Here is a 27,104-nt window from a genome sequence, read left to right on the forward strand (position 1 = left end):
GGGACAGGACTTGTGGGCAGGAACAACTGCTGCCTGGGGTTTGTGAGGAGTGGCTGATTATATACCTGGGAGTTGGGGGAGGTAAGGAAAAGTGAGATTTCAAAAGGATTTTCACATGCTAAGGAGAACCTACAAGATATTGGAGGCCTTGCCATTGACAAGTTAGATCGTTTTTTCCCTCTAGCAAGGCATTAACAGGAAGACAACTGGAAGCTTCCTGAGGAAAGCCACACATATCCCACTGTGAGCGGGGGGATCATTTTGTGGGATATCAGCCCGTGCTTTGTCCTCAGCTAGACCTCTGTTCCTAATCAGTTGGAAGGGCATGCAACTCTTAATCTTGGGGCCATGAGTACGAGCCCCACATTGGGGGTAGAGATTACTTAATTAAATAAAACTTTTTTGAAAGTAAAAAAAATTTTAAATCCTTTCTGAGCACTTGCTTATGTGTGAGTAACTGGGCTGAGATCTGGACTACAAGTAAGTGTGAGATAGACATGGTCCTTGCCCTCAGAGCAGTTACAGTTAGTGAGAAACAGAAAAGGCAAAGGAATTTTTAAAAAAAATTATTTATTTATTCATGAGAGACACAGAGACAGGCAGAGACATAGGCAGAGGGAGAAGCAGTCTCCGTGCAAGGAGCCCGATGTGGGACTTGACCCCAGGATCCCAGGATCACACCCTGAGCAGAAGGCAGACGCTCAACCACTGAGCCACCCAGGCATCCCAAGGCAAAGGAATTTAATCAGGGTAAATAGAGGAATGCAGGGATTCCTAACTCACATTTGAAAAGTCAAGACACCTCCTGGAAGAATTCCTCAAAGCTGAGATCTGACAGCTAAGAAAGACCAAAGAAGAGTGTCCCTAAGGAAGGAAATTCCTGGTAATTCCAGGTAAAAAGCTCAGAGGCAAAAGAGAGCAAGCACAGAGTATTTAGGGAAAGAAAATCCTGTATAGGTGGAAGGTTGGGGGACAGTGATAAGAGATAAGGCATAGGGGTCCTCTAAGTCTTGTTAAGAAGTTTGAGATTTAGCCTGAAATTCAGGGAGTGGTGTACTTAATCTTCATAACAAACAAACAAACGAACAAATAAAACAAAGCAAAAAACCCCCCCAAAACCCCACCTGGTTGCAAGTGAGTTGGAAAGATGTTGTCATCCGGGTGGCAGGTAATGGTGAGCTATACTCAGAAAGTTGCTGCGAGGATGGAGAGGATGAATAGTTTAGTGGATAGTTCTTTAAGTGAAAGAATCAGCAGGGGAGGATTCGATTATGGATGGATACAGGACATGCTGACAAAAGAAGAGAAAAAGTTCCTGGCTTTGGCAACTAAATAGTCCAACTCAACTGGGACAGGAGACTGTTCCTGGGGTAGGAGCAGGTTGATTGAGACACGGAGGAAGGTTGAGTTAAAGGTGGCTGGAGGATATGTTGATTTGACTCTCGGCAGGACACTAGACTTGGTGGTTTGGGAATCATCTGCATAGATAGGAGAAGAGAAGATTTAAGACAGAATCCTGAGAAAAGGCCCACAATGGAGAGAAAGAAAAGCTTGTAAAGGAAATTTGGATGAATTTTTGAGAGAGGAAAGAGAAAAACCAGAAGGTAATATTAGGGAACACAAGGACAAGAATTTTCCAGAGGGAGAGAGTGACCAACAGTATTCAATGTCATTGAAAACCCAGTAGAAACATCAGACAAATTAAATTTGCATCAGACATTTTAAAATGTCAACAGCAAGAAAAACAGAGAAAAGGTGAGAAATGGAGATTAAAGGAGACCAAAGGAACATGAAAACTGAGAATGCAGTGCAGGATCTAGGATTTTCTTCTGCTGTATCTTCTATCAATTTTAATGATTATATAATAATCCAGATGATTAAGTTCATTCAATTAAATTTGAGTTTATCATGTTATGAAACAAACAGGAAAGTAACTTAGTATTGTTCCAGGCTTTCTCTGCTCACAATCTATGTTAGTTTAGAAGAATGTTTTTGTGAGATACATTACACGAAAAAAGGTGAAAAGTGCATCTATACACTTTAATTACCAATGCTGGAAGACAAACTGAAATTTACAGTTGTTGGGTTAGACTTTTCTGAATATGTTTTTACTTCTGATTGTATCTTTAAATTCGCCTTCAAATTTGGCATATGGTTTGACCAAACCTCAGCTAGCATTATTTAAAATATTCATGTCAAGTGAAGGATTCCCTAAATTTATGGGGTTCTATCCTAAGATAGGCATCCGTAGAAGATGTGAATGTACAGGATTCTTTCAAGATCGTGAAATGGGACAATAACCTTCAATCTCCTTTGTGTGGTCATGCAATTCTGTCAGTTGTGCACAGCTAAACTGCATGCAACCTACTAAAATACTTGCGTTGTCTTTGTTAATTTCTCTCTACTCTTCATGTTTTTTAAAACGTAGACATTTAAAATTTAAATTTTTAAAAATTTAAATGTTTTCCCGTTTCCTTTAGCGTCCACCAAGAGCATTTATCAGTAAGCCTTCAGAAATTGCCCGAACTGTTTGTCAAGGGCGCAAAACTTCACTGGCTGGGCGAATGCCCTCAGTCAAGATGGCCGCGACTACGTTCCATTGCCCTTCCTTGCCCTCAACAAACGTGGCTACAATGACTTCCTTTCAAACTGGCTTTTCCCATAACAAATATGGCGCCTCTGCTTCCGGATTTCGATGCGCTGTTCTTGAGGGTCGGTGAGTGTTAATGGGGACTTTGCAGTTTTTCTCAATTAACTTGTCTCGGTGGGCTGAGGCGTGACCTGGGATCCGGAGTAGGCAGAAGGTCTGGGCCACGCATCAGATCGTTCTCTCATAATTGGGAAGTTATGGCGGCTTCTCTTGGCACGGCTCCAATTTCCTGGTGTCCCACCTCCCTCCTTAACCCAACAACACGTGGCCTCTGCGGCCAGCCCTTTGGGGGACATCACCTAAATTTGCAGGCAGTGTGACCGGATGCCCTTCCGTTCTTATTCTCCCTTTTAAAAAACCAGCTTGTTATTTTTACATATTTATTTATTTTAAAAAACAGCCTTTTAAAGATATAATTCACATTCCATAAAACTCATCTGTTTAAAATGTAAAATTCAGTGGCTTTTCAAATACTCCCAGGATTGTGCGGCCATCGCCACAGCGTAATTTTAGAGAACATTTCCATCACCCCAAGGAAGTATCCTGCCCCCGTTCGTGGGTCCCATTCACCGTGATCTTCCAGTCTTAGACTTACTAAGTAGTAGACTAGTCTACTTTCTATAAATCGGTCAATTTGGAATTTGATATAAATAGACTCATACAACATGTGGTCAACAGATAAACGGAAGCATATTTAAAGTTCTGAGTAAGTAATTCGAGCCAGAAGCGATTCAAATTGGGCCGTAGCCAGTCTAGCAGGTAGGAAGGCCTCTCGGGAGCCGGGAGCCGAGCAAGACCAAGGACTTAGGGCCGCAGGGAGCAGGAACAAGGAAGCTACACTAGGCCAAAAAAGCAAGTTGGTTATCACAAGGTTACTCCTCTGTAGGGGACGGCAAGGATCTATCTGGCAGATTACCTGAGGAGGGCTGATCAGGCGATTCCTGATTGGTTGTGGAGTTTAGCACAAGTGACACCATTTTGGATCTGTTGCCTGTTTTCTAACACTAGCTTCTTATCGCTAAGTATCATGTTTTCAAAGTTTGTCCTTGTGGCATGTTTTAGAACTTAATATTTTTAGAAAGCTGAGAAATATTCTGTGTGGGCATATATCCCATTTTATTCATCTACTCGTGTTGAGGGACATTTGGATCGTTTCTACTTCTTGCCTGTTATGGATAAAGCTGCTCCGAACACTTGTGTAAAGTTTGTGTGGACATGTATTTTTATTTCTCTTGAGCATATGCATAGGAGTGGAATTGCCAGGTTAAAGTGTAACCCCATTTAAGCTTTTGAAGCACTACTGAACTGTTTTTCTAAGTGCCAACGACTTTCTCTGTGTGGATATCCAGTTGTCCCGGTGTTGAAAAGACCGTCCTTTCCTTTTCCTGCATGATTGTTTTGGCACCCTGTGGAAAATCAATTGACCGTAACTGTAAGATTTTACTTCTGGACTCTCAGTTCTAGTCTGTTGGCCTATATGTCCATCCTTATGCCAGGACTGCACAGTCTTGAGTATTGTGACTTTTTAGTAAGTTTTGAAAGAAAAAACTTTGTTCTTTTATCAAGATTGTTTTGGCTATTCTGGATCCCGTGTATTTCTGTATGAATTTTTTAAGCACTTTTGTCAATGTCTGCAAAAAAGAAAAAAAAGCCAACCGGGATGCAGCTAAGAATTACATTGATCTGTAGATCAATTTGAGCCATGTTGACATCTTAAAATATTGTCTTCCGATCCGTAAATGTAGGATATATTTTCATTCGTTTAGATTTTTCATTTCTTTCAACATGTTTAAAAAGATTTTATTTTTAAGTAATCTCTACACCCAACATGGGACTTGGTTTTTTAACCCCAAGATCAAGAGTCATATGCTCTACTGGCTGAACTAGCCAGGCACCTCCTTTCAATATATATATATATTTTTTTTGTTTTGTTTTTTATTGTACATGCCTTACTCATTTTTATTAATTATATTTTAAGTATTTTATTCTTTTTGATGCTATTGTAAATGGAATTATGTTCTCAATTGTAGGATTGTTTATTGCTAGTATATGTAAATATTTACATAATATTTTTACACATTTTTTTGCTAGTGTAAAATCATTTGCATATACTTTTACTATATTGATCTTATATCCAATAGTCTTGTTTTTTTTTTTTTTTAAGATTTTATTTATGTATTCATGAGAGACACAGAGGCAGAGACATAGGCAGAGGGAGTGGGACTTGATCCAGGACCCCAGGATCACAACTTGAGCCAAAGGCAGACACTCAACCACTGAACCACCCAGGTACCTCTCCAACAATCTTGTTTAAGTTGTTTAATGGTTCTACTGGTTTCTAAAGAGGATGCCTTAGAATTTCCTATCCACAAGATCGCATCTTCTGCTAATAGAAATAGTTTTACTTCTCTCTTGTATGAAAATCTTTATGGAAGACTTTTATCTGATTTTCTTGCCTAATTGTGCTGGCTAAAACTGCCAGTATAATGTTGAATAGAAGTGATTAGAGCAGACATCATTATCTTGTTCCTGAACTCAGAGGGAAAACATTTAGTCTTTTACCATGAAGTATGATGCTAGCTCTGCATTTTTTTTTTTTTTTTCAAAAAAATGCTCTTTATCAGATGGAGGAAGTTCCTTTCTATTTCTGGTTTGTTGGGTATTTTGATCATGAAAAAGTATTTGACTTTATCAAATGCTGTGTGTTGTGGTTTTTGTCTTTTATTCTAATATGGTGTATTACATTGATTGACTTTCAGACATTAAATCAACTTGAATTCCTAGGATAAGTTCCACTTGGTTATGGAGTAAAATCCTTTTTATGTTTTGCTGAGTTTGGTTTGCTGTATTCTGTCAAGGATTTTTGTTTCATAATATTGATCTGTAGTTTTTTGTGATATCTTTATCCTGGACTTAAATTGGGACATGTTCCCTCCTCTTCCGTTTTTTAGTAGAGTTATCTAGGCGTGGGAAGGATAAGTGCAGTGGGAGGAAATGGGGCTTGTTGGAGAACCTGAAGGAAAGCCATAATGCTTGAAGCCTGGAAAGCAGTGGAGTATCCGGGCTAGAGAGAAATTTCTGGATGGTGATTAATGTCTTAGAGGAGGAAAGAAGAGAGAGCCTTGGACTAAACATGGAGGAAGTCCAGTTGGGGAAGGAGGATGAGCCACAGAGCAGGCAGGAAGGAAAAAAGGCAAACAGATGGGAGGACAGTCAGGAGAGGGGCTCCCTGAAAAGCAAACAAAGGATGGCAGAGTTTCTAGAAGTTATATGCAAGAGTGATTGAGTTGGTGGAGCTCAGAAAATGAGCCAATTTAGATTCTTGAGAAGTTTGTGGAAGGGAGAGGAGACTTGCTGTGGGGAGGGCAGGTGCCAAAGATTTTCTTTTCACTTTTTTTCTTTCTTAGCAACTTTTAATGTTGATGTGATTTTATACCTTCAAAAAATTGCAAGATTAGTATAGAGAACTCCCAAATAATATTTTCCAGGTCTACCAATTGTCTCTACTTGCCCCATCCATTTATTTTATCATTCTCTTTCTCTTTCACACACAAACTTAGAACTATTTTAGAGTATGTTGCACACATCATGTCCCCCTACCAATGAATATTTGAGTGGCATTTTCAAAGAACAAGGACATTCTCCTATGTACCAGGTTTTGTTGAAAATGGGAGTGATTTGGGCATATTGAAAAATTTAAGTGTAGGTCCAGTGGAGCAGAAGTGGGAGAGGGGGGTCATTACTGAAGGCTTGATGAAGGGTCCAGAGAGTGTGATTTAAGGAGTAGGTGGAAGCATTGGACTCTGCCCCAGGAGGGACAGCTCTCCATGGTGAAGAGAACTGAAGTAGTGGACAAAAGTGGGAGTCTTGGCTGTGTTTGATAGGGGAGTGGAGGAGGTTCCTCTGCAGGATTCTGTTTCCTTTGTCAGGAAGTGAGCAGATCTACTGAAAAGAGCAGAAAGGTATGTGAGAGATGGTAAGGGTCTGACTTGAAGAAGACTGGAGAAAACATGAGAGTCAAGGGTTATGAGATAAATACCTCAAGGTTCATGTGGCCAGACAGCCCATTTCAAGCTGATGCTCATTCATTTTAGGGTGAGCCAGCTTGTTCTATGTAGTGACTCAGGGCTAGCGCCTGAGAGTGGGTAGGTAAGTTGAGTTCATCTAGGCTGGTGTTTTGTCAAAGGAGTGTGATAAAAGGACAGAATGGCTAGGGAAGGGAAGTTTAGGGTACTAACCAGATAATGAACTATAGAATACACTGGATAAGGATGAAAGAAGTAATATGGATGCTGAATGGGAAATAGAAGGGCAAATAGATGGTGAGGGTAGGCTGGGAAGATAGGAGCCTGTAAATTGTTTTTTAATTATTACTATTTCACTTATTGGAGCTAGACATTACTGAGCATGCATTCTGTACTGAGTATTTTACATGCATTAATTTCATATAATTCCTATGACAACTATATGAGGTAAGCATAGTCATCAAGCCATTATTTTAAAAGGTTGTATTTATTTATTTATGTATTTAAAGAGAGGGCACATGCATGAGTGTGAGTGGCAAGGGGAGGGGCAGAGGAGAGGGAGAGAGAGAGAATCTTAAGCAGACTCCACGCTGGTTGGGGCTTGACCTTAGGTCCTTGAGATCATGACTTGAGCTGAAATCAAGAGTCAGGCATCACCCTAGGTCATTGTTATATATGAGGAAACTGAGAGTGACTTGCCCAAGGTGACACAGCTAAAAAGTGACAGCAGGGGTGCAAACCCGAGTCTCTCACTTCAAAGGCACTACGCATCTCTGGACCTTTCTGCAGAGCTCCCCAGTTGTGTTCCCTGCTTCACTTATACCCTCTTCCAACCCATGCTTCATTTAGCTGACAGCGTGAGCATTGGAAACACAGATTGATCATACCACACACTAACTCAGAAGCTTTCAGTACATTTAAACAGAAATATATACACAAAGATGAACTGACAGGTGAATAGAGAGTTGGGTAGATGGATAGTTTTGTGTTAAGGAAAATCATAGTAGTATGATAATAGTATGAATGTTAATTGTAAATTCTAGACAGCAGGTATGGAGATGTTCATTGGATGATTCTTTCCACTTTTCTTCATGTTCGGACATTTTCATGTAAAATGTTGGGAAGGAAGAGCCGTGATTGAGAAAAAAGTTGAAGTTAAATGGTTTTTTAGATGGGACCTTGACTGACTAGGATTTGTATAGGTCTGTAAGGGTCTGTAGTCACGGAAAAATGGCTGTCTTTGCTCAGTAAGCAGCTTGTAACGTACTGAGAGACTTTTTGTGCCTCTACCTCTCCAGTATTGGAAAAGAATGCTTACATTGTGTAATTAAAGTACTTTTAAGAGAGGATAATAAGCTCTTCTGGAGAAGGAAGTAGAACCACCCATTAAAAGTTGTAGCGCAAAGATAATCATTGCATTCTATTTGTCAGCTTAGGTGTTTGCAGACCATTGAAAGGGTCTCATCTGTCCCTAGTACTTGGCTTTCTCCTGTGCAAACTCAGACTTCCAGGTATTTGGCATTCACAGGCTCTGACTTTGTAATAAACAGGATTCTGCCTTTCAGTAGGCTTTCTTTTCTTTTCTTTTCTTTTCTTTTCTTTTCTTTTCTTTTCTTTTCTTTTCTTTTCTTTTCTTTTCTTTTTCTTTCTTTCTTTCATTCTTTTCAAATGCCCAGTTTGGAACATATTTGGCGTTTAATACCAAATGCTTCTAAAAGAAAAGATGGGTGTCACATCACCGTGCTACTTGTTTTCAAGAGGGATTTTTTCCATTTGTATCACTAACAACACTCTTGCTTGAGGGTCAATATCAAAGTCTTCTTTTCAGACAGGCAGGATATACTGCTGTCCTTCACTGACCTGTTTTTTCCCTCCCAGGAGCTTCCAGAGCAGTGTTTGGTCACATGACGGGAGAAGGAAGAGACACCAATGCCTGTGGCAGAGGTGTTTGCTGATACTTCAGGCTTGATTGGCTGATATAACATGTGTGAAGAGACAGGATGTTCTTGCTTCTTTGGGAACCTTGATCCCTCTGCTTCTTTCAGAAGCAATCAGCTGCTATCTTGGCTCACTCTCTGCCTAAGTGAATGTTCACAGCAGCATGTGACCGGGTGTCCTCAAACAAGAAGAATCTTGCCAGGCCTCGCTGTTGATTTGTTTTTATACACCCCTGCCTTTGCCTGATCAGGTGGTACTTTGGGCTGTGCAGACGCAAGAGCCTGGGAGGTCTTGGAGCTGGGTTCATCCTAGGTTGGTACTTCTTAGATGAATTTCCTTTGGGCAAATTACCCTACCTCCCTCTGGGTCTGACTGTCTGCTTGTGGTCATAGGGTAATAGTGGGATGACATGCTTCATAGGGCTCTTAGCACAATGCTTGGCATCCAACAAACACTGGATAAATGTTATCTAGTCTTATTATTATACTATTCATGTTTTCTGAAATTGCTTGTTTCATTCAAACATGTGTCTTTGAGATCTTTCAAGTTCCAGATGTCATTTTTCACAGCTCCTCAGTGTTCCATAGTTTGGATTACTGCCTCCTCCCAAAACCGTTCCTCCTCTAGTTTTCTCTAACTGTAGATAAAACAAACCCAGCTGTCGAAGCTCTCACTCCTTGTTGACTCTCACTTTCTCTTTAGCTCCTTTATCCATTCAGTTATTAAGTTCTATTCTCATTTTAGTTCCTAAATACGTTACTTAATCTGTCCCCTGCTCTTGTGTACCTTGCCCTCGTACACAGGCTCCTCCTCTCTTACCAGGACCATGGCAAGTGAAGGAATTCCTGTTGCTTCTCAGATTGCCTGCCACTGGACTGAAGCCCTGCAAATGCATCTCCTATCCAGCTGCCAGATCTGTAGATCTGACCGTGTAGCTCCTCTGCATGGTGCATGATGGCCCATGGCAGGCAAAATGCATAGTGTTGGCTCTAACATGATTTGTTGATGACAGTAATTTATGAAACAGAGAGTTGCAGAGGGCTTAGGATCTCCCTAGGCCCATAGTTATTTGATAGAGGTGGGCAGGGCTGAGTTCATTGTAAAGAACCCTCCAGCAGAGAAACCAGCATCCACAAGTAAACGTGAACAGGGGAGGGAGGGTCAGGAACACCTAATTTTATTTTATTTTATTCTTTTAGGAGCACCTAATATATTTTTTAAAGATTTTATTTATTTATTTATGAGAGACACAGAGAGAGAGAGAGGCAGAGACACAGGCAGAGGGAGAAGCAGGCTCCCTGTGGGGAACTTGATGTGGGACTCAATCTCAGGACTCCGAGATCATGACCTGAGCCAAAGGCAGATGCTCAACCATTGAGCCACCCAGGTGCCCCGGGGAACACTTAATTTTTTTTAAAAGATTTTATTTATTTATTCATGAGAGACCAGAGAGAGAGAGAGAGAGGCAGAGACACAGGCAGAGGGAGAAGCAGGCCCCATGCAGGGAGCACTACGTGGAACTCGATCCCGGGTTCCCAGGATCATGCCCTGGGCCAAAGGCAGGCACTAGACCGCTGAGCCACCTGGGCTGCCCTACTTAATTTTTAACAAGGAATGTCCAAATGTGAACCCAGTAAGCCACCTTTGTAGTCTCTACAACTCAGCTGGAGAGTGTGTATATGCACGTTGCTGACAGCAGCCAGACCATGCTGCCTTCCCAGAGCTGGGGTAGGAATAGGGGAGGGCCCCATAGTCATCTAGCTGAAACTACAGGGTTGCCCTTCCCCAGTTGCCCACACACAACTGTTCTTTGACTCTCACTTTAAACTCCTGACACCCATGCCACTTGTGGTTGCCCAAGCTGGTTCTACTGGTATTTATGCTGTTTGCTGGTCATGGTCTGGCCTGCCCCTTGCTTGGGGATAACCCCGTCTAGAAAGCTCACCGTCTCTTTCTGGGTTCTTCATTGTCTTGTCCTTCTGTTTACATGGTATGTCTCTGTTTTGGATTGGCCCAAACTGTGAGCAACTTGAAGAAGGGTCTATTATATTCACCTTTGTATATCCAGGACCTGGCATGTTAAATAATTGACTGAATGCATGTTTCAGTAGGCCACAGATAAAAATACAAGTCACCTATAATCTCAGTGTTCAGAAATTAAACCCCTGGGTAGCCTGGGTGGTTCAGTGGTTTAGTGCCGCCTTCGGCCCAGGGTGTGATCCTGGAGACCTGGGATCGAGTCCCACGTCGGGCTACCTGCATGGAGCCTGCTTCTCCCTCTGTCTGTGTCTCTGTCTCTCTCTGTGTGTGTCTCTCATAAATAAATAAATAGAATCTTAAAAAAAAAAAAAAGAAAAGAAAAAATTAAATCCCCGAATTAATTACCATTGAAATTAATTTGGAATATACCCCTCCAGATGCTTTTTTTTAAAGCTATAGATCTGTGGATCTCTCTCTCTCTCTTGCTCTCTCTCTCTCTTTCTCACACATAAACACACACACGATATTGTATTTCATAAAATCTGGATCAAATTCTACCTATTGTTTAGAAATCTTTTTCCACATGATATGTCATAAACAGTTTCTTTTCTCATTAAGTATTCTTGTAGTTCTTGGATTATAGTGCCACACAGTGTTTCATCGTTATCAGACATGGAGCTTATTCTCCAGCTGAAATTATTTTATATATTTTTAAGATTTGTTTATTTTGGAGAGAGAGAGAGTGCATGAGCGGGAGGGGCAGAGGGAGAGGGAGAGAGAATCTGCAAATAGACCTCACAGTCTCAGGACCCTGAGATCATGGCCTGAGCTGAAACTAAGAGTCTGATGCTTAACCCACTGAGCCACCCAGACGCCCCTCCAACTGAAATTATCAATGGTTTCTTTCTGTGCCGAGAGCATTTGTTTTTCCTGATGAAGAAACGTGGTAAGCACATACTAGGTCTGAAGTAGGACAGGGAAGACTATTATTAACAGGAAGTAAAGCCTTCTGGGACTTTAAGTGGCAGAAGCTGGAACTTTTGCCCTTCAAGCTGTGGCCAAAATGGCGGCTCCTCTTGCGCCATATGCCTTTTGTATGAAATTGTTTTTTTCCGTAGCAGGACTATGGCGACCCAGGAAGCCACTCCAGGCAGCCAGTCAGAGGAGAGCAGTGTGTTGGACTTGCCATCGGTTTATGACATAAGAGATTACATTCTGCAGAGACCCCAGCAGGAGGCCGGCAGCGAGGCTTTCAGCTCAGAGGAAGCCCTTTCTATTCCTTGCTCTTCTGATGTGGATTCAGGTAAGAAGCAGAGTTTAAAACAAGCTAACATTGACACACACACACAGAAACACCCTGATAAATACGGGTATGTTGTTCGTTTGTCTCTCTCCCTTCCGACAGCACCTCTCTGAGGAACATTCATTGTCTTGGGTGGAAAACATCTTATCTAGCACAGCTGTGGGGAGAGATTTTGCAGGACAAACTCTCTGGTATAACTAGGACAAGGAACTGTTTTCTGGAGGCCTATTTATTTATTTATTTATGACACACAGAGAGAGGCACAGACATAGGCAGAGGGAGAAGGAGGCTCCATGCAGGAAGCCCGATGCAGAACTTTTTTTTTTTTTTTTTTTTTAATTTTTATTTATTTATGATAGTCACAGAGAGAGAGAGAGAGAGGCAGAGACATAGACAGAGGGAGAAGCAGGCTCCATGCACCGGGAGCCCGACGTGGGATTCGATCCCGGGTCTCCAGAATCGCGCCCTGGGCCAAAGGCAGGCGCTAAACCGCTGCGCCACCCAGGGATCCCTTTTTTTTTTTTTAATTTTTTATTTATTTATGATAGTCACAGAGAGAGACCGATGCAGAACTTAATCCTGGGACCCTGGGATCATGCCTTGAGCTGAAGGCAGATGCCCAACCACTGAGCCACCCACGTGCCCCTCTGGAGGCCTTTTGTGTCTGAGTCCCTTTCTAATCTCTGTCCGGCTGCATTCAGAGACTCAACAGGGAGAAGGTGGAATTGTTTTTTGTTTTGTTCTTTTGAAACTTGAGATCAAGTAGCAATGTGAGCCTGTTACATGTTACAGAGGATGTAATGGGGACTTTAGTCTTCCTTGCATGGAAGTATACTCTGTATTTGGGAACAACTTTTCTACAAATTTCCCTGACTGAATTGCTAAAAAGCCTATTGTTTAAGCTTAATGATGATTTCTTGACATAGTTAGTGACCATCTCTGGTTGCAAAGCCCTTGTCTTCTTCCCCATTCATTGCCCAGCCCAGACCCTGAGGTCCACAGACCTGGACTCAAAGCCCTGCCACTTACTGGCTGTGGGACTTGGGGCACGTTTCCTAACAGCTCTGAGCTCTGTGTATTTGACATCATCTCTTAGATTTCTGTTAGACTTCTTAAGTTTGATATATCCCAAACCAAATTGCTAATTCCTCTACCTGTCCCCAGTTCCTCCCCACCTTGTATATGCACACCTATTCCTCAAGGCTTTCTCATCCCAAAAAGCACTTTTATCCATCTGTTCACTTAGGTCCAAACCTAGGAGTCATTCTCAACCTCTCTCACATCCAGCCCATCACTGTCAGCTCCACTGAATAAATCTAGAACCTAAACAGTTTGTTCGTCTCTATGGCCACCACACTAGTCTGGGCCACTCTTGTGTGTCTTCTGGATTATGGTTACAGTCTCCTAACCAGCTCTTTCCATACCCACCCTTCTCCTTCTACAGTCTCTTCTCAACACAGCCACCAGAAGATCCTTCTAAAATATAAATCAGTTCATGTTAGTCCTTGGTACAGAACTCCCTTGGCTTCTCATCTGTCTCAGAGCAAAAGCTGAAGTCTTTACCTGGCACTCATGCTGTCTGGGCCCTGGGCCTGCTGCCTCTCTAACCTCACCTTCTACCATTCTCCTTGCCTTCATTGTGCTGGGCCTCTGTCATACCAAGTGTGCATTCACCCTTCACAAGGTCCATCCTTACCTCCCAAGTCTAAGAGCCAGCCACCCTCACCCTTACCTTCGAGTCTAAGAGCCAGCCATCCTCCCTCCTGCTGAGGATTTTTGCCATACTCTTCCCAGGCTCTATTCTTCTCCACAGCACGAGTGCCATTGGGCACCAGGTATGACTCTTAATTTGTCTCCCCTCACTGAAACATCAACTCCAAGATAGCAGGTACTCAATAAATACTTGTATGAGGAATGAATGATAAATGTTAATTGCTATTACTATTTCATTATAGATATACCTAGATGGATTTAGGGCTGAACTTGATCCCAACATAAAACATCTCTCTTCCCCCACCCCCTACACCCCCACACGTAGCTTAAGGCTGATGATGAGCAGTTTTGGAAAGTTCCATGTATAAGGAGTGGGAGTCATAGTCATAGTCACTGAATTAAGTGAAGCCTGAATTTAGCCCCATAGCACCATCAGTGTTGGAGGAGATTGTCCAACTGTATGTAACTGATGGAGACGTGGCCAAACTGTCAGCCATTAATGTGTGCGTAGTGAGTTATCAAGTCATGTGCAATGGTATAAATCCTGTGCTGTTTCTGTCAAGATAGAACACAAGAGGTGTGTAATGTGCACCCCACACCCAGGTGAGTCCCTCTAGGTCCGTGCCCTTCAGGGTCCCAGCTCTCATTTCTCCTCCCTGCTTGAGCCTCTGCCCCAACCCTGGGTGCCCAGGGCCCCCACATGTCACCCATCAAAGCCTCCCAAAAAATAGTTTGAAACTTGGACTGAAAGATAAATGACTAATTGTGGCTTCAAGTGTTAGCTTTTCCAAGAGGGTCTTTGTTTAAGAGTACCTAGCCCTAAAAGAAGGGTTTAATTTCAGGAATCAAGGACAGGTAGAAGGGAGATTTGGAGGCTCTGTCTCTCTTATGCTCCTAAAATACATCCTATTCATGTTTTCTTTACCTACACATTCTCACACACACCTCCTCCCCCATGTACCCCAACTTGACCTTTCCAAACGAAACCCTTCCTAGCATCCAGTTTTATCTCCTGTTCTTCCCCAGGGCTATGTCTCATCATCATCTACAGCTTGTGTTTAAAACGCTCACATTGGTTTGCATGTACTACCCCAAGGAAGGTTCTACAATTACTTTTCTCTGTATAGCTAGATGCTGGAATGTCTTAGAATATATGGATAATGATCACTCCCATTTATGGTGAGCTTGCTCCCTGTCAGATTTTGTGTCATTGGGCTCCATGCTAAGTGTTTCACAAAGATTGCTACATTTAATTCTTACCACAAACCTGAGAAGTAGAAAGCAACCCTATTTTATAAATAAGGAAATGTAGGGGTGCCCTGGGTAGCTCAGTTGGTTAAGTGTCTGCCTTCAGCTCAGGTCATGATCCCAGGGTCCTGGGATCAAGTCTCGCATCGGACTTCCTACTCCACGGGGAGCTTGCTTCTACCTCTCCCTCTGCCTGCCCCTCCTCCTGCTTGTGCTCATGTATTCCCCTCTGTCAAATAAATAAATAAAACCTATAAATAAATAAATAAATAAATAAATAAATAAATAAATAAGGAAATGTAGACTTGGAGACTTTAGGAAGCTTGCCAGTGTCACTTAGTAAATGGGGTAGCTGGGCTGAACCCCAAAGGCACTGTTCTAAATCACATTTTTATTAGAAAAAAGTTGCTTTTTTTTTCTTCTTAAAGATTTTATTTATTTATGAGAGAAACAAAGAGAGAGGCAGAGACACGGGTAGAGGGAGAAACAGGATCCCCATAGGGAACCGGATATGGGACTCGATCCTGGGACTTGGGGTTGTGCCCTGAGCCCAAGGCAGATGCTCAACCACTGAGCCACCCAGGTGTCCCAAAAGTTGCTTTTTCTAACAAAAGTAACCAAGTAGAGGATATCACTGCGATAAGGAGCTGCCCAGAAATAAATTTAGGCAAGTTTGTTAGCTTGATATAGCAAACAACTCATTTTGGGAGGGGGTAATTTTAGGGAGGAATGTTAAATTTTTGGTACTATTTTATTCAGACTTAAATATTTATTTATTTTTAAAGATTTTATTTATTTATTTGAAAGAGTAGGGGGAAGAGCAGAGAGGGAGGGAGAGGGAGGGGGAAAGAATCTCAAGCAGACTTAGCACTGACTGAGTGAGCAGCCTAACATGGGGCTCGATCTTATGACCCCAAGATTATGACCTGAGACAAATCAAGAGCACCGACTCTTAACCAACTGAACTTAATGGATTGAGCCAGGTGCTCAGAATTAAATATTTAAAAGTAATTTTTTTTTTGCTATGCAGTCCATCATTCTGCAATACCTTTATATGCTATGCCATCTATTACTCAACAGTACTTCTTATGATTACTTAAAATTGGACCAGATCCACCTAAAGCTTCCTAAGAACTAGTGAAAATTATATCTTTCAGCCATGATAGGAGCGGGGTTTATGCTAGGATCAAATGGAAGGCAGCCACCTTTGTATTTAGTAGCTTCATAGCTGATAGTTTATGGTAAGCGGAAATAAATCCACTCAGCTTTCGCCACCAAAAGGGAACTTCATTCTGATATCACTAGGTAAAGTTTACACAGCTTGGAAGACTGTTTATTTTGTTGTAATATTTTTTGAGTTGTGAGAAAGATTTTTTAAAAAGATTTTATTTATTTGACAGAGAGTGCGAGCACAAGCAGGGGGATCAGCAGGGAGAGGGAGAGGGAGAAGTAGACTCCCCACTGAGCAGGGAGCCTGATGCGGGGCTTGATCCCAGGACCCCAGGATCATGACCGAGCTGAAGGCAGATGCTTAACCAACTGAGCCACCCAGGTGCTCCAGAAAGAGATGTTTTACAAAGTAAATTGAGGAAGGGTTGTCACTGGTAATCTGGCCATTACCAACCAATGAAATGGTTCAGGTGGACAATCCTAAACTCTGGGAGAAGTCACTGCCCTAACTGCCTAAACTGATTTGCTCTGGGCTGATCATCTTCCACCTCCATGTTCTCAAAACTGTCCAGGGTCTTTAGTTTTAATTTTCTGTTTGTAAGTAGGATCCACCTTCCTTCCCTTTATCGTGTTCATGGGTGGTTTTAGTTGTAGGTTCCCTCCCCAACGCCTTTCAGCAGATTTTGCCCACAGTTTGATCTAGTTCTGATAACATTGGATCTATTTGCTCAGAGACAGAGCCTACGTTTACATTAGTCTCTCTTGGTGCTCTGGTGGCTACCATTCTGTCTCAGACTTTTCACATATCTAGCTCCCAAGCCTACTTGCATTTTTGGTTTGCTCGTTTGCTGTTGTGTGTTATTAGGAAGTTGATCTTCTAGAGATTGGTAAATACAGTCAAAGGTTTCCAGCTGATAGTCACCATTGGGCTGTACCCACCCTAGTACTCTCTTGCTGTTGGCTACTCTCATGTAGCTTGTGCTTGGCTCACAATATGATTGACTAAGAACTGGTAGAGTATGGCAGGTTTACTTACAGTGGAATGGAGGTCTGAAGGTGAACCCAGGACCTGGAGCTCTAGCTGCTGGGTGAAATAGGAGCCAGGAGCTGACCACTAAGACTCAGTCAAATTAGCCCAGTTGTCAAAATCTGCGGTCAAAATTCAGACACACAGTTAACAAGGGAGTGGAGCCACTGTGGTAGTATAGGGTACCCACTGGTAGCAGAGCACAGCCCTCCAAGGGGTAATGCAGCAAGAGTACCCAGAAATCCCAGGCAGGTGGCAGGCAGTGTGCAGGTGGCTTATCAATGAGTGGCAAGGTCCCAACTTCAAGGTTGAAGTCAGCATCACAGTTGTAACACCTTGAAGAAGAGCAGGTAAGGGACAAGTGGCCTTAGCTTTGGGAGATGGCAGGGACCACTGGAAAAGCCAGGTTGTAAGGATATGGACCCGAGCTTAAGCCTCACTTTTGTAAAGCATCCCCCATTTCACTGTGCGGCTGCCTCTGGGTTTGGCTTATCACTGACCTGCTCTTCCTGGTGAGGCTTTTTGAAAGGGTTGCCTATATTCCATCCCATGTTCCTCTTAACGATTGTTCCTCACTCCTGAGCACATGTCCTCTACCCCCATAACTCACTAGACCAAACCTGCCCTTGCTCAGATGCCAGTGATCTTCCCTAGGAGTTAAATCTAATGAATACTTCTTTCTCTCTCTCTTTTTTTTTTAATTTAAAGGTTTATTTATTTATTTTAGAGAAAGAGCATGCATGTGCCCGTGAGTGGGTGGGGAGGGGCAGAAGGAGAGAATCTCAAGCAGACTTCCTGATGAGTGTGGAGGCCAAGGAGGGGCTCAGTCCCAGGACCCTGAGATCATGACCTGAGCCATAATCAAGAATCAGACACTTAACTGACTGAGCCACCAAGGCACCTCCCCTTAATGGATATTTCTCTGCTCTTATCTTGTATACCCAACTGCCATATCACTGTTCATGCCCTGGAGGAGGATATTAGTGGCAAGGGACATGAGACTTAAGAGCACTTTCTAGAAAATAATGAGTTGATAGCAATCTGAGATATTAGTCAGAAAAACCTCAAAGCCTTGGTCATTTCAGCCTGGATACCCAAAGGCAGGAGAGGCTGAACTCTGTCCAAATAAACACAGCTCATCTGTCTTGAACTGGTGTCTTGAGCAAGTGTCGTCTAGCCACTCTTTATGAAGTGATGGTAGAACAAGCCACTTGTCACCTAAGCCAGGTACAAGAGTAGGAAACTGCCCCCCTCTGCCCTTCCTGGTGAGATCCAGCAGAAGACCACACTGCTAAAAAGGTCTTCTTGAAACTGCATATCCATCATATTCCTTTGAGTCCCTTTGAGATGTCATTGTATATACTTTCCTTCCAATTCTAATCAAAGCTCCTGTGCCTCATTTTCAGAGCCATGTGTAATCGCATGCCCAGGGCATTTGTTCAAAATATTTAATGACCAATTCAGCAGTATTTTGCAATATTTTAATAACTGGCAAGGTACCAGGCAACATACAGGGGCATGCCAGCTGAATACAGGCTCCTGTTCATGGGTGTCTAACTACTCATTAGCATAGGCCTGCCACTCCTGTTGGGCTTGCTTTTATGCTGAGTCAGGCCGTAGTGTCTCAGCTGCGTTGTTCCCATCCTTGAAATGTGCTTTTTCCTCTCTGGCCAACTCCAGGCCACTTAAGAGACTGCTGAATTAAGTCTGTCAGTTAATCTGTAGTACACATTTATTGATAGGCTTAGACTCCCTGCCTTTTAGATACTTGCTTCCTTTCTCTCGTTTTTAATTGGGCTTAAGAAAAGTGTAGAGTGGGGATCCCTGGGTGGCGCAGCGGTTTGGCGCCTGCCTTTGGCCCAGGGCGCGATCTCTGCCTGTGTCTCTGCCTCTCTCTCTCTCTCTCTGTGTGACTATCATAAATAAATAAAAATTTTTTAAAAAAAGTGTAAACAGAAGTACCAAGTGAGGTGGTTATTGGTCTTGGATAAACCCTTCAATAGCAAAGTCACCAAGGTTTCCTGGCGGTGAAGTCCTGTGTGTACTACTATAGCGTGAGAAAGTCTGCATAGTTTGTGTTGGTGATCTCATCAGGGCTCTCTGCAACCTTTGTTCTGGAGAGCACCCCAGATACATTCCAATACAGGACAAAGAGCTCCTCTGAAGTTTTTGCTTACACATTGCAGTATGGAGGTGGTAAATCTTTCTTTTTGAGCCCTTTCCTTAAACTTTAACTTCTAAGAGCATCTGTTGAGAAATTGGTTGAATGTATACAGCAAATTGAATGCTAAGTGTAATAATTCTTTGATGACTAAAATCCCTAGCTGACAGCCCTAGCTATATGTCTAAAGTTAAATAGTGGTTTAATGTCCTCTTATTTTTCTTTTGGAATCTGTCAACATCCCAATCTTCAAAGGCCATTTTGTAACCTGGAAATTTAGGCATTTCATCCACGGAAGTTGCTATTTAAGAATAGATAAAAATGTCTTTTTTCCTTTCTATGATTCATATACCTATTTGTAAGTCTGGAAAATTTTATTTCCATAAGAAATTTTAAGCTCTTAAACCTAAAATCTCAAAATAGAGTTTATGTAATAATTATAGAATTCCCAATGTGGTGGTGTCATTTTATATAGGAGTCAGGATTTATTTTAGACATGTAAATAATGTTAAAGATGTTTTCCTTATAGTGCATTAAATGATACCCAACCTAGTGGCTAGTGACCCAGCGACCTCTAAACTGGACCTAAGGTATAGGGAGGAAGGGAAAGAAGGAGACTGATGAACTAATTCTCTGAGAAATCTCAGAACAAAATCTTGTGCTTACTATCCCCTGTCCAGTTGATAGGTTTTATTTGGAAAGTTTGAGTGTGCCGTCTGGCAGAGCTCCCTCAGGTGGCATCTGCAGATTTAGCCACTTAGGCTTCATTTTAGGATCCTAAACAGGATTTTGAACTCTTTGCTTGCTACTGTTGGAAGGCGGCAGTGTGTTCTCATTGTTATGACCCAAGTAGTGAAGCATAGTAAGTGCAGAGGACGAAGGCCCACAGAGTAAGAGAAAACCACTGGGACAGTGGTTTTCTTTCTTTCTTGCCTTCTTTATTCCTTCTTCCTTCCTTACTTCCTTCTAAGATTTTATTTATTTATTCATGACAGAGACATGGCAAAGACGTAGGCAGAGGGAGAAGCAGGCTTCCTGTGGGAAGCCTGATGCAGCACTTGATCCCAGGACCCTGGGATCACGACTTGAGCCAAAGGCAGATGCTCAAACACTGAGCCACCCAGGTGCCCCTGGCCAGTGGTTTTCAAACTCAGCTCCAGGCCACCCTTCAGGAGCTGTAAGGTCAGGTTTGAATGTCTGGGGGCCCTGGCCTCTCCACTCTTGCTCCCCATATCAACTTATTTGTGTTATAGGCTTCCAGATGAGTAGTCATTGAAAGAAAGGATGTCAGGGCCAAAAAGAGTTTGAAAACCCCCCAGCTCACCTTGATATGTCATTTTCTGCAAGGGACAGTGGGGTTTGATGATGAAGAAGGTCACCCAAGGTCACATAGCAACCTGGCAACTCTATCTCTTCAGTGACTCTCTGTACAGATTACTTTTAACTGTGACTTTTCCATCCCTTTTCTAAAAAGAGAAGAATACAGCTCTCTATTTTAGACTGCTAAAGTGTAGGTAACACTAAATAGTCATTAGAAGTACTAGTTTAAGAGGAGAATTGTTTTCAAAGGCTCAAGTATGCCAGTTGCCATCTGCAACATCTCTCATTGCTCCTCTCTTTTGAGTTTCAAAGACATCTGCTATGGGAGAAGCTTGTTTGCTTCTGTGTACTTTGCCTGCACTTAAAGTTTTAAAAAGAAATCCCCACTGATTTGAAAAACAGGTTGTGTTCCTGTTGAGAGCCACGCCTACGGGCATTTATCTTTGCAGTTCAGGTGTACAGGGTCTGACCTGAGAGCTCTCTCTCCAGGCTTCTACAAGTAAGCATTCAGTCATGACTTGTCACTCAGCTGTGTCTTCTTAAAATATCAGAAAACAACTTGATTGAAATAGTCAAATGTCACCGTCATCAGTACCATTCACTTTTATGTATTTGTAGGACAAAGGAGACTATATTGAATTGAGAAGACAGAAAGATTAATAGTTTATCCTTTATTGTACACTTACATTCCAGACGCTGTGCTGTGCTATGCATGTTTTATCCACCATTTTTTCTGATTCTCACATCTGCCCCCGAGAAACAAGTACTATCATGATCTCCATGTTTCCCAGGAGGAAATAGTCTTATAGAGGTTCCATATTGATATGTTTCCCAAAGAATAGTGGAAAGCCAAGACTCAAATCTGGGTCAGGCTGACTTCAAAGGCATAACTTTATAAAGAAATGCAAACATTCAGGTATGAGTAAGTGCTAAGTAGTAAGTTTTAAGTATTTCTCCTTCAGTCTCTGCTAGCTTCTTCCTGCTAACCCTGCTAATCCTGAGTATATCTTCAGTATCAGCACCATCCTAGGAGTGACTAGAACTCTGGATCATTTTGACCAGCGTTATGTCCACTGCTCCCTGAGCTTGCCTTTCAACCTCTCCTCTTCCTTCCACTGAAGAAGCTCTAACCATTGGCAGGCTATTCTCAACACGAGGTAGGATCCAACTTCTTATGTTAAACCCGAGGGAAGAAAATGAGTCTTCTCACTTTGCTTGCTGGAGTGAGTACAACCCTTGATAACTTTTCTGTCCAGAAGAAATTTTCTCATCTGGCCCAGGAACTATTCTTAAACTTGGCTCTTTGCCCATTGAAGTTATAAATCATGCTGTTTGCCAAGTGGGTGCCCTTTATTTACCTCCAGGCTCCCTAGAGTTTTTTGTGGAGCTGGGTTTTGCTAACATGCTTGAAGTTACAGAAACCCAGCTTATTGGAACATATCTTTTAAGGGTAAGCACTTTATCCATTTCTGGGTCACCCATGCTAGCCTTTCGAGATTCACATTTTGTTCTCTGATTGTCTCATCACACAGTGTTTGCAGCTACTGCCTTTTAAACCTAGACCCTGACATGTGAGCAGAGAATAAGGGCATATAGTGCCTGGCACATAGTAGGTGCTCAGTAAAGGCTGGTTGAATGAATGCCTGAAAAACATATATGAGTGTAATTTTGATAAGGTATGAAAATGATATAAAGTCTCACAGTCCCTTGATTGCCTCATTAGAGCTTTGTCATCAAATTTAGCTTGTGATTAATCTTATGTGGACTCTAGGATGAGAAAGCTTCTAAGTTGAATAGCATCTACTCTTACCTAATCCCTGCAGATTTGCCTGACTCTCATTTGGGAAGTCTTCAGACTAGCCCATACTGGCCTCTCTAAAGCCCTCGGCTTTTCTCCTGATGAGACTACAGCAGAGAAAAGAACATCTGTGAGGAGATAACGTGCTTCTGAGAGCAGAAAATTATCATTCCATTTCGAAGAAAGTATGTTCCAAGCAGAGTTGTTTCTTTAACTCATTTTTCTAGGGAATATTTCTCTAATTATAGTGCATGTGGCTGTGGCTTTAAGGATATCTCTAACGACTGCTTTTTATTTGATTTTAATTTTTTTGAAGGTTTCACATGTACTTTATTTCTTCAGTCGTGCCATATTTTAATAGGTGCACAGTGCTTTCACTTGGCATCAATCAGGAGTCGTTCCTGAGACAATACAGTATTACACCAGCTGGGACAATTACTGATCTCTCCATTCCTTTGGGGTAACTCTGCCAACAGGGAATAGGTCCCCTTCTATTCCAGTTTGTGTTGCTGTATATGCAACACAGAAAATGGTTTCTTTAGCTAATACAGCATTACCATATGTGTCATGGAAATCAGGTGTCCGTTTCTGGTGCCTCCATCTTGCTATTGTTTGCTGAATCCTTTGAACTTGGAGATGACTTAGAGCATTTTTTGTTTTGTTTTGTTTTGTTTTGGCCATGGGAACATGGGAAGCTGCAGATAGAACAGAAAGGTGGTAACTCCAGCTGCTGTCTTGCTACAACTTCATGCCAAGTTCCTTTGCAAAGCACCCTCTAAAGACTGCGTTTTAAACTGTTTTCTTTTTTTTTTAAGTTTATTTACTTAAGTAATTTGTACACCCAACATGGGACTTGAACTCATGACCTCAAGATCAAGAGCCACACACACTCTTCCTGGCACCCCAAGAAAACTGTATTCTTATTACATCCTATAGCATTGTGAATTTGTTCCTGCTCACAAAATAATGCACTTGAGTGGAAAATTTAAATAAATTCTAAAAACAGACAAACAGGCCAAGAGATTTAGCTCCATTTCTTTACAATATATTCAGTTGATAGATCCAGAATTTTCTTCTATGAAGAACTCTTGGAAAATACGGGGAATATTGAAAATGCTGGGAATATTGGGCACAGTATAAGTAAAAGAATGAGGAAGTTACCCATGAGCCAGTGCCATTTTAGAAGTCAAGTTTGAGGAAGAATGGGTTAAAATAATATTCCATGTTTTTAGCCAGTAAGAACCTAAGCAGCTGCTCTCAGTCTACAATCTGGAGATGGTGCCTGGCAATTGCTTGCTATGGGGCAGTGTTTGAGTCTGCTGCCCTCTAGTGACGACTTTTTACAGATTCCTGAACCTTCCCAAGAACAAGAATTTAAGCCTTTATAATTCATTCTTTGCGGTTTTTGTGCCTACTAGAGATAAAGCTTCCAAATTATTAGAGATTATTTTCTCAGAATCTGAGAAGCTAACTTGTCTTAAGGCTACCAATGTTAATTCTAGTCACCGTACGTGTGTGTGTAATTTGTGGACACGTTTACATTTATCTTGCTTGATTGATAGGAGGCTAGAAAACAAAGGTAGAGAGCAGGACTCATTTCTCCCCAGGACTGACCGGTTGGTCATCCTACATCACCAGGAGAGCCCAGCAACCAACGAGAGGGAATCTGTAGAAAATCTGTAAGAGTAGGTGGACAGAGGAAGCCCTCTCCTCTCAGGCCTCTGCTAAGACAGGCCCAGGTGGCCAGGGCGTGAGCAGCGGGATTCTGTTAACACAGTAAGTGACCTGACTGGAGAAGCCCCTTTGTCTCTGTGGACCTGAGACTCCCCTTGCTCCCTGTCCTCTTACATTCACTGGGCCAGCTGGGCAGCAGCTAGTGGCACTGGAAAAGGGGGCCTGAGATCAGCCACCCCCAAAAGACACCCACAGGCTGGGCTAGTCCCTCGGGCAGCGCTAGCGGGGGCCTGTGGGAGCCTTAACTGTACCCAATAAATCAAGGAGACCAAGGAAACAGCAAAGGCTCTGAAAATTAAACTGTCCTTAGAACCACAACCCATAAAAGCAGCCCGTGACCTGTGTGCTAAACCTAAACAGGATGGCTCTATGCTAAAATAAAGGGTTTAAATAGGACCAAGATCACTCGTCTGACCAAGAGCCAAAAGTCACGAGTTGAATGAGTCAAGTCACTGAGACAAAGTAGGCATTGGAATTAACTGCTAAGAATTTAAAAGCAATCACCATAAAAGCTCTTCAACAATCAATTACAAGTTCTGTTGAAACAAATGAAAAAATAGAAAATTTCAGTGAGGAAATCCAAGTTATAAAAAAAAGCAAATGGAAATGATTGAAATGAAATCTACAATAGCCAAAAATTTGATAAATTGGACCTCCTCAAAATTAAAAACTTTCTCACTCTCTGCAAGCCCACATTAAGAGGTTGAAAGGGCAAGGTACAGACCAGGAGAAAATATTTGCATATCTGCTAACAAAGGACTAGTGTCTCCAGTATATAAAAAACTGTCAAAACCCAACTGTATAGGGGCACCTCGGTGGCTCAGTCGGTGAAGTGTCTGCCTGCAGCTCAGGTCATGATCCCAGGGGTGGGATCAAGGCCCCATAGGAGCTCCCTGCTCAGGAGGAGCCTGCCTCTCCCTCTGCCCCTCCCTCTGCCCCATCCTCTTGCTTGTGCTTTCTTTCTTGCTCTTTCAGATAAATAAATCTTTCTTTTTTTTAATCTGTTGGGCATCAAAAAAAATCCTGGCCCTTTTTTCTTTTCTTTATTTTTTTTTTAAGTTTATTTAGCTTTTGCTTTTTCTTTCTTTTTTTTTTTTTTTTTTAAATAATCTTTACACCCAATGTGGGGCCTGAACTCATGACCCTGAAATCAAGAGTCACACGCTCCTCCAACCCAGCCAGCCAGGCACCCCAGGCCCTTTTTCTTTTAAGTGCTTGTGAGATCACCTTTTCCTTGTTTTCCTCTGCTTCCTTAGGTTTCTCTGAAATAATTGTGTTTTTTTTTTCTCCTGAAACAACTTTAGAAATCATTATACAAATAAACAGTTGCCTATGTTTGATCATTTTCATTGTTTCTGAGGTTTTGCTTTTATAAAGGGCTGTGTTCAACATCCTTCTGGGTAAGCCCTTATATTTATCTTAAATTATTCTTCAAGCTAAATTTCTGTAAGAAAAATTGCTCTAGTTTGTCCTCTAGAAAAGGGATGCAAATCATTTTTTCCAAGACTCTTTTCAACACTAATATTATAATTTCTTGAAACCTTGCTAATTATAGGGGGGAAAAATTTCATGTTTTAATTTGCATTTCTATGATTATAGTGTAAAGAAATACTGTATTTTCTTGGACATTTTATTTTCTATAGAATGCCTGTTTTCTATTGGAATTGTTGTCACCTTACTAATTCATAAGGGTACTTTATACATCAAGAATACTAAATCTTTAGTGTTTTTTGCCATAATTTTCCCAGTTTTGCCTTTTAATTTTTATACAATCTGATTAAAATGTTTTCTCTAAAATGACCAAATTAATGTGTACTTTATTTTTAAAATTTATTATTTATTTATTTATTTATTTATTAAAGATTTTATTTATTTATTCATAAGAGACAGAGAGAGAGAGAGAGAGAGAGAGGCAGAGACACAGGCAGAGGGAGAAGCAGGCTTCATGCAGGGAGCCCAATGTCAGACTTGATCCCGGGTCTCCAGGATCAGGCCCTGGGCTGAAGACAGACGCTAAACCGCTGAGCCACCCGGGCTGCCCTAATGTGTACTTGAAAAAAAAGTAGGGATCCCTGGCTGGCGCAGCGGTTTGCGCCTGCCTTTGGCCCAGGGCGCGATCCTGGAGACCCAGGATCGAATCCCACGTCGGGCTCCCAGTGCATGGAGCCTGCTTCTCCCTCTGCCTGTGTGTCTCTGCCTCTCTCTCTCTCTCTCTCTCTCTGTGACTATCATAAATTAAAAAAATTTAAAAAATTAAAAAAATTTTAAAAAAAAGTAAAATATCAAAAGGAAGCAAAAGAGAATATTTTCTCTTCACACCCTCCCTTTCTCCTTCCTAGTGGTAACCAGTAGTGTTGTGTATATTCTTAGGGGAGTATACTATAAATATATCTATCTCCATGTTGATGAACCATATATGTAAATATATGTATTTTAGTACAGTTGATTATGCATAGCTTTTAACCTGTCAAAAATTCAGAAAAATACAACAAAACAAGTAAAACTAATGAATCCCTGAAGTAGTAATTAGTAAAAGTTTATAGTATGCAGAATAAAAAGACAGTTTGCAAAAACTGAGAGTGCTCAAACCAAAATATGGAATGAGGCTCAGAAGTATATTGTTATAAAGCAGTGTATGTAATGTGGAGACTGGGACTATTCATTGCAATAATTGGTTACAGTGTTAGAATTTTCTTAAATGTAAAGGAATTGGATAGTGGTTACCACCTGTCAGTTGCAGGGAACAATTTAAGTTTTGCTCATGATTTTCAGAGGCATAAGCAAGAAGTGACCCAGGTCACGTTAGCCTTTCTCATCTTGTAAAATAAATTAAGCTTTGCTTGTATGATTAACTGGCTGTGTCAGCTCAGGGAATTTTCAAGTCTGGTCACTGCTTGTGTTTGATTTTAGCAAACCAGAAATCTCCAACAAAAACATATTGTTCTGCAACTTGCTTTTTAAAATTCCACATTCTATCACAACCATTCTTTAGCTGTTAATACCTCAGCCAGTTTAAGGTTTGCGTAGTATTTTGGAG

General features: G+C 41.7%; 2 protein-coding genes across 8 annotated transcripts in view; one reads left to right on the forward strand and one right to left on the reverse strand.

Annotated features, from left to right (window-relative positions):
- The first annotated feature begins 2,637 nt into the window (after positions 1–2,637).
- The window catches only part of SHLD1 (shieldin complex subunit 1), an 81,540-nt gene continuing 57,073 nt past the window's right edge, over positions 2,638–27,104 (forward strand). Inside the window, exons 1-2 of one of the 7 annotated variants that reach the window (XM_041733485.1) lie at positions 2,638–2,712; positions 11,712–11,896. In XM_041733485.1, the coding sequence (XP_041589419.1) occupies positions 11,719–11,896 (178 nt within the window). In that variant the 5' untranslated portion in view covers positions 2,638–2,712; positions 11,712–11,718. Of the gene's footprint in view, positions 2,717–3,977; positions 4,083–4,879; positions 4,940–8,557; positions 8,926–11,711; positions 11,897–27,104 lie in introns of those variants that run through there. The other 6 variants (XM_041733487.1, XM_041733488.1, XM_041733483.1 and 3 more) reach the window with 6 other exon arrangements.
- On the reverse strand, positions 21,211–23,444 carry LOC121478414 (cytochrome c oxidase subunit 7B, mitochondrial-like). The gene has a single exon (XM_041733490.1). The coding sequence runs from the start codon at positions 23,012–23,014 to the stop codon at positions 22,769–22,771; it is 246 nt and encodes an 81-aa protein (XP_041589424.1). The 5' UTR covers positions 23,015–23,444; the 3' UTR covers positions 21,211–22,768.

This window comes from Vulpes lagopus, chromosome 18 (assembly GCF_018345385.1).
Source record: "Vulpes lagopus strain Blue_001 chromosome 18, ASM1834538v1, whole genome shotgun sequence".
Taxonomy (NCBI): domain Eukaryota; kingdom Metazoa; phylum Chordata; class Mammalia; order Carnivora; family Canidae; genus Vulpes; species Vulpes lagopus.

Excerpts from the sequence above, each read along its gene's own strand:
- LOC121478414 (XM_041733490.1), bottom strand. The coding sequence starts at position 23,014 with ATGGCCAAAACAAAACAAAACAAAACAAAAAATGCTCTAAGTCATCTC.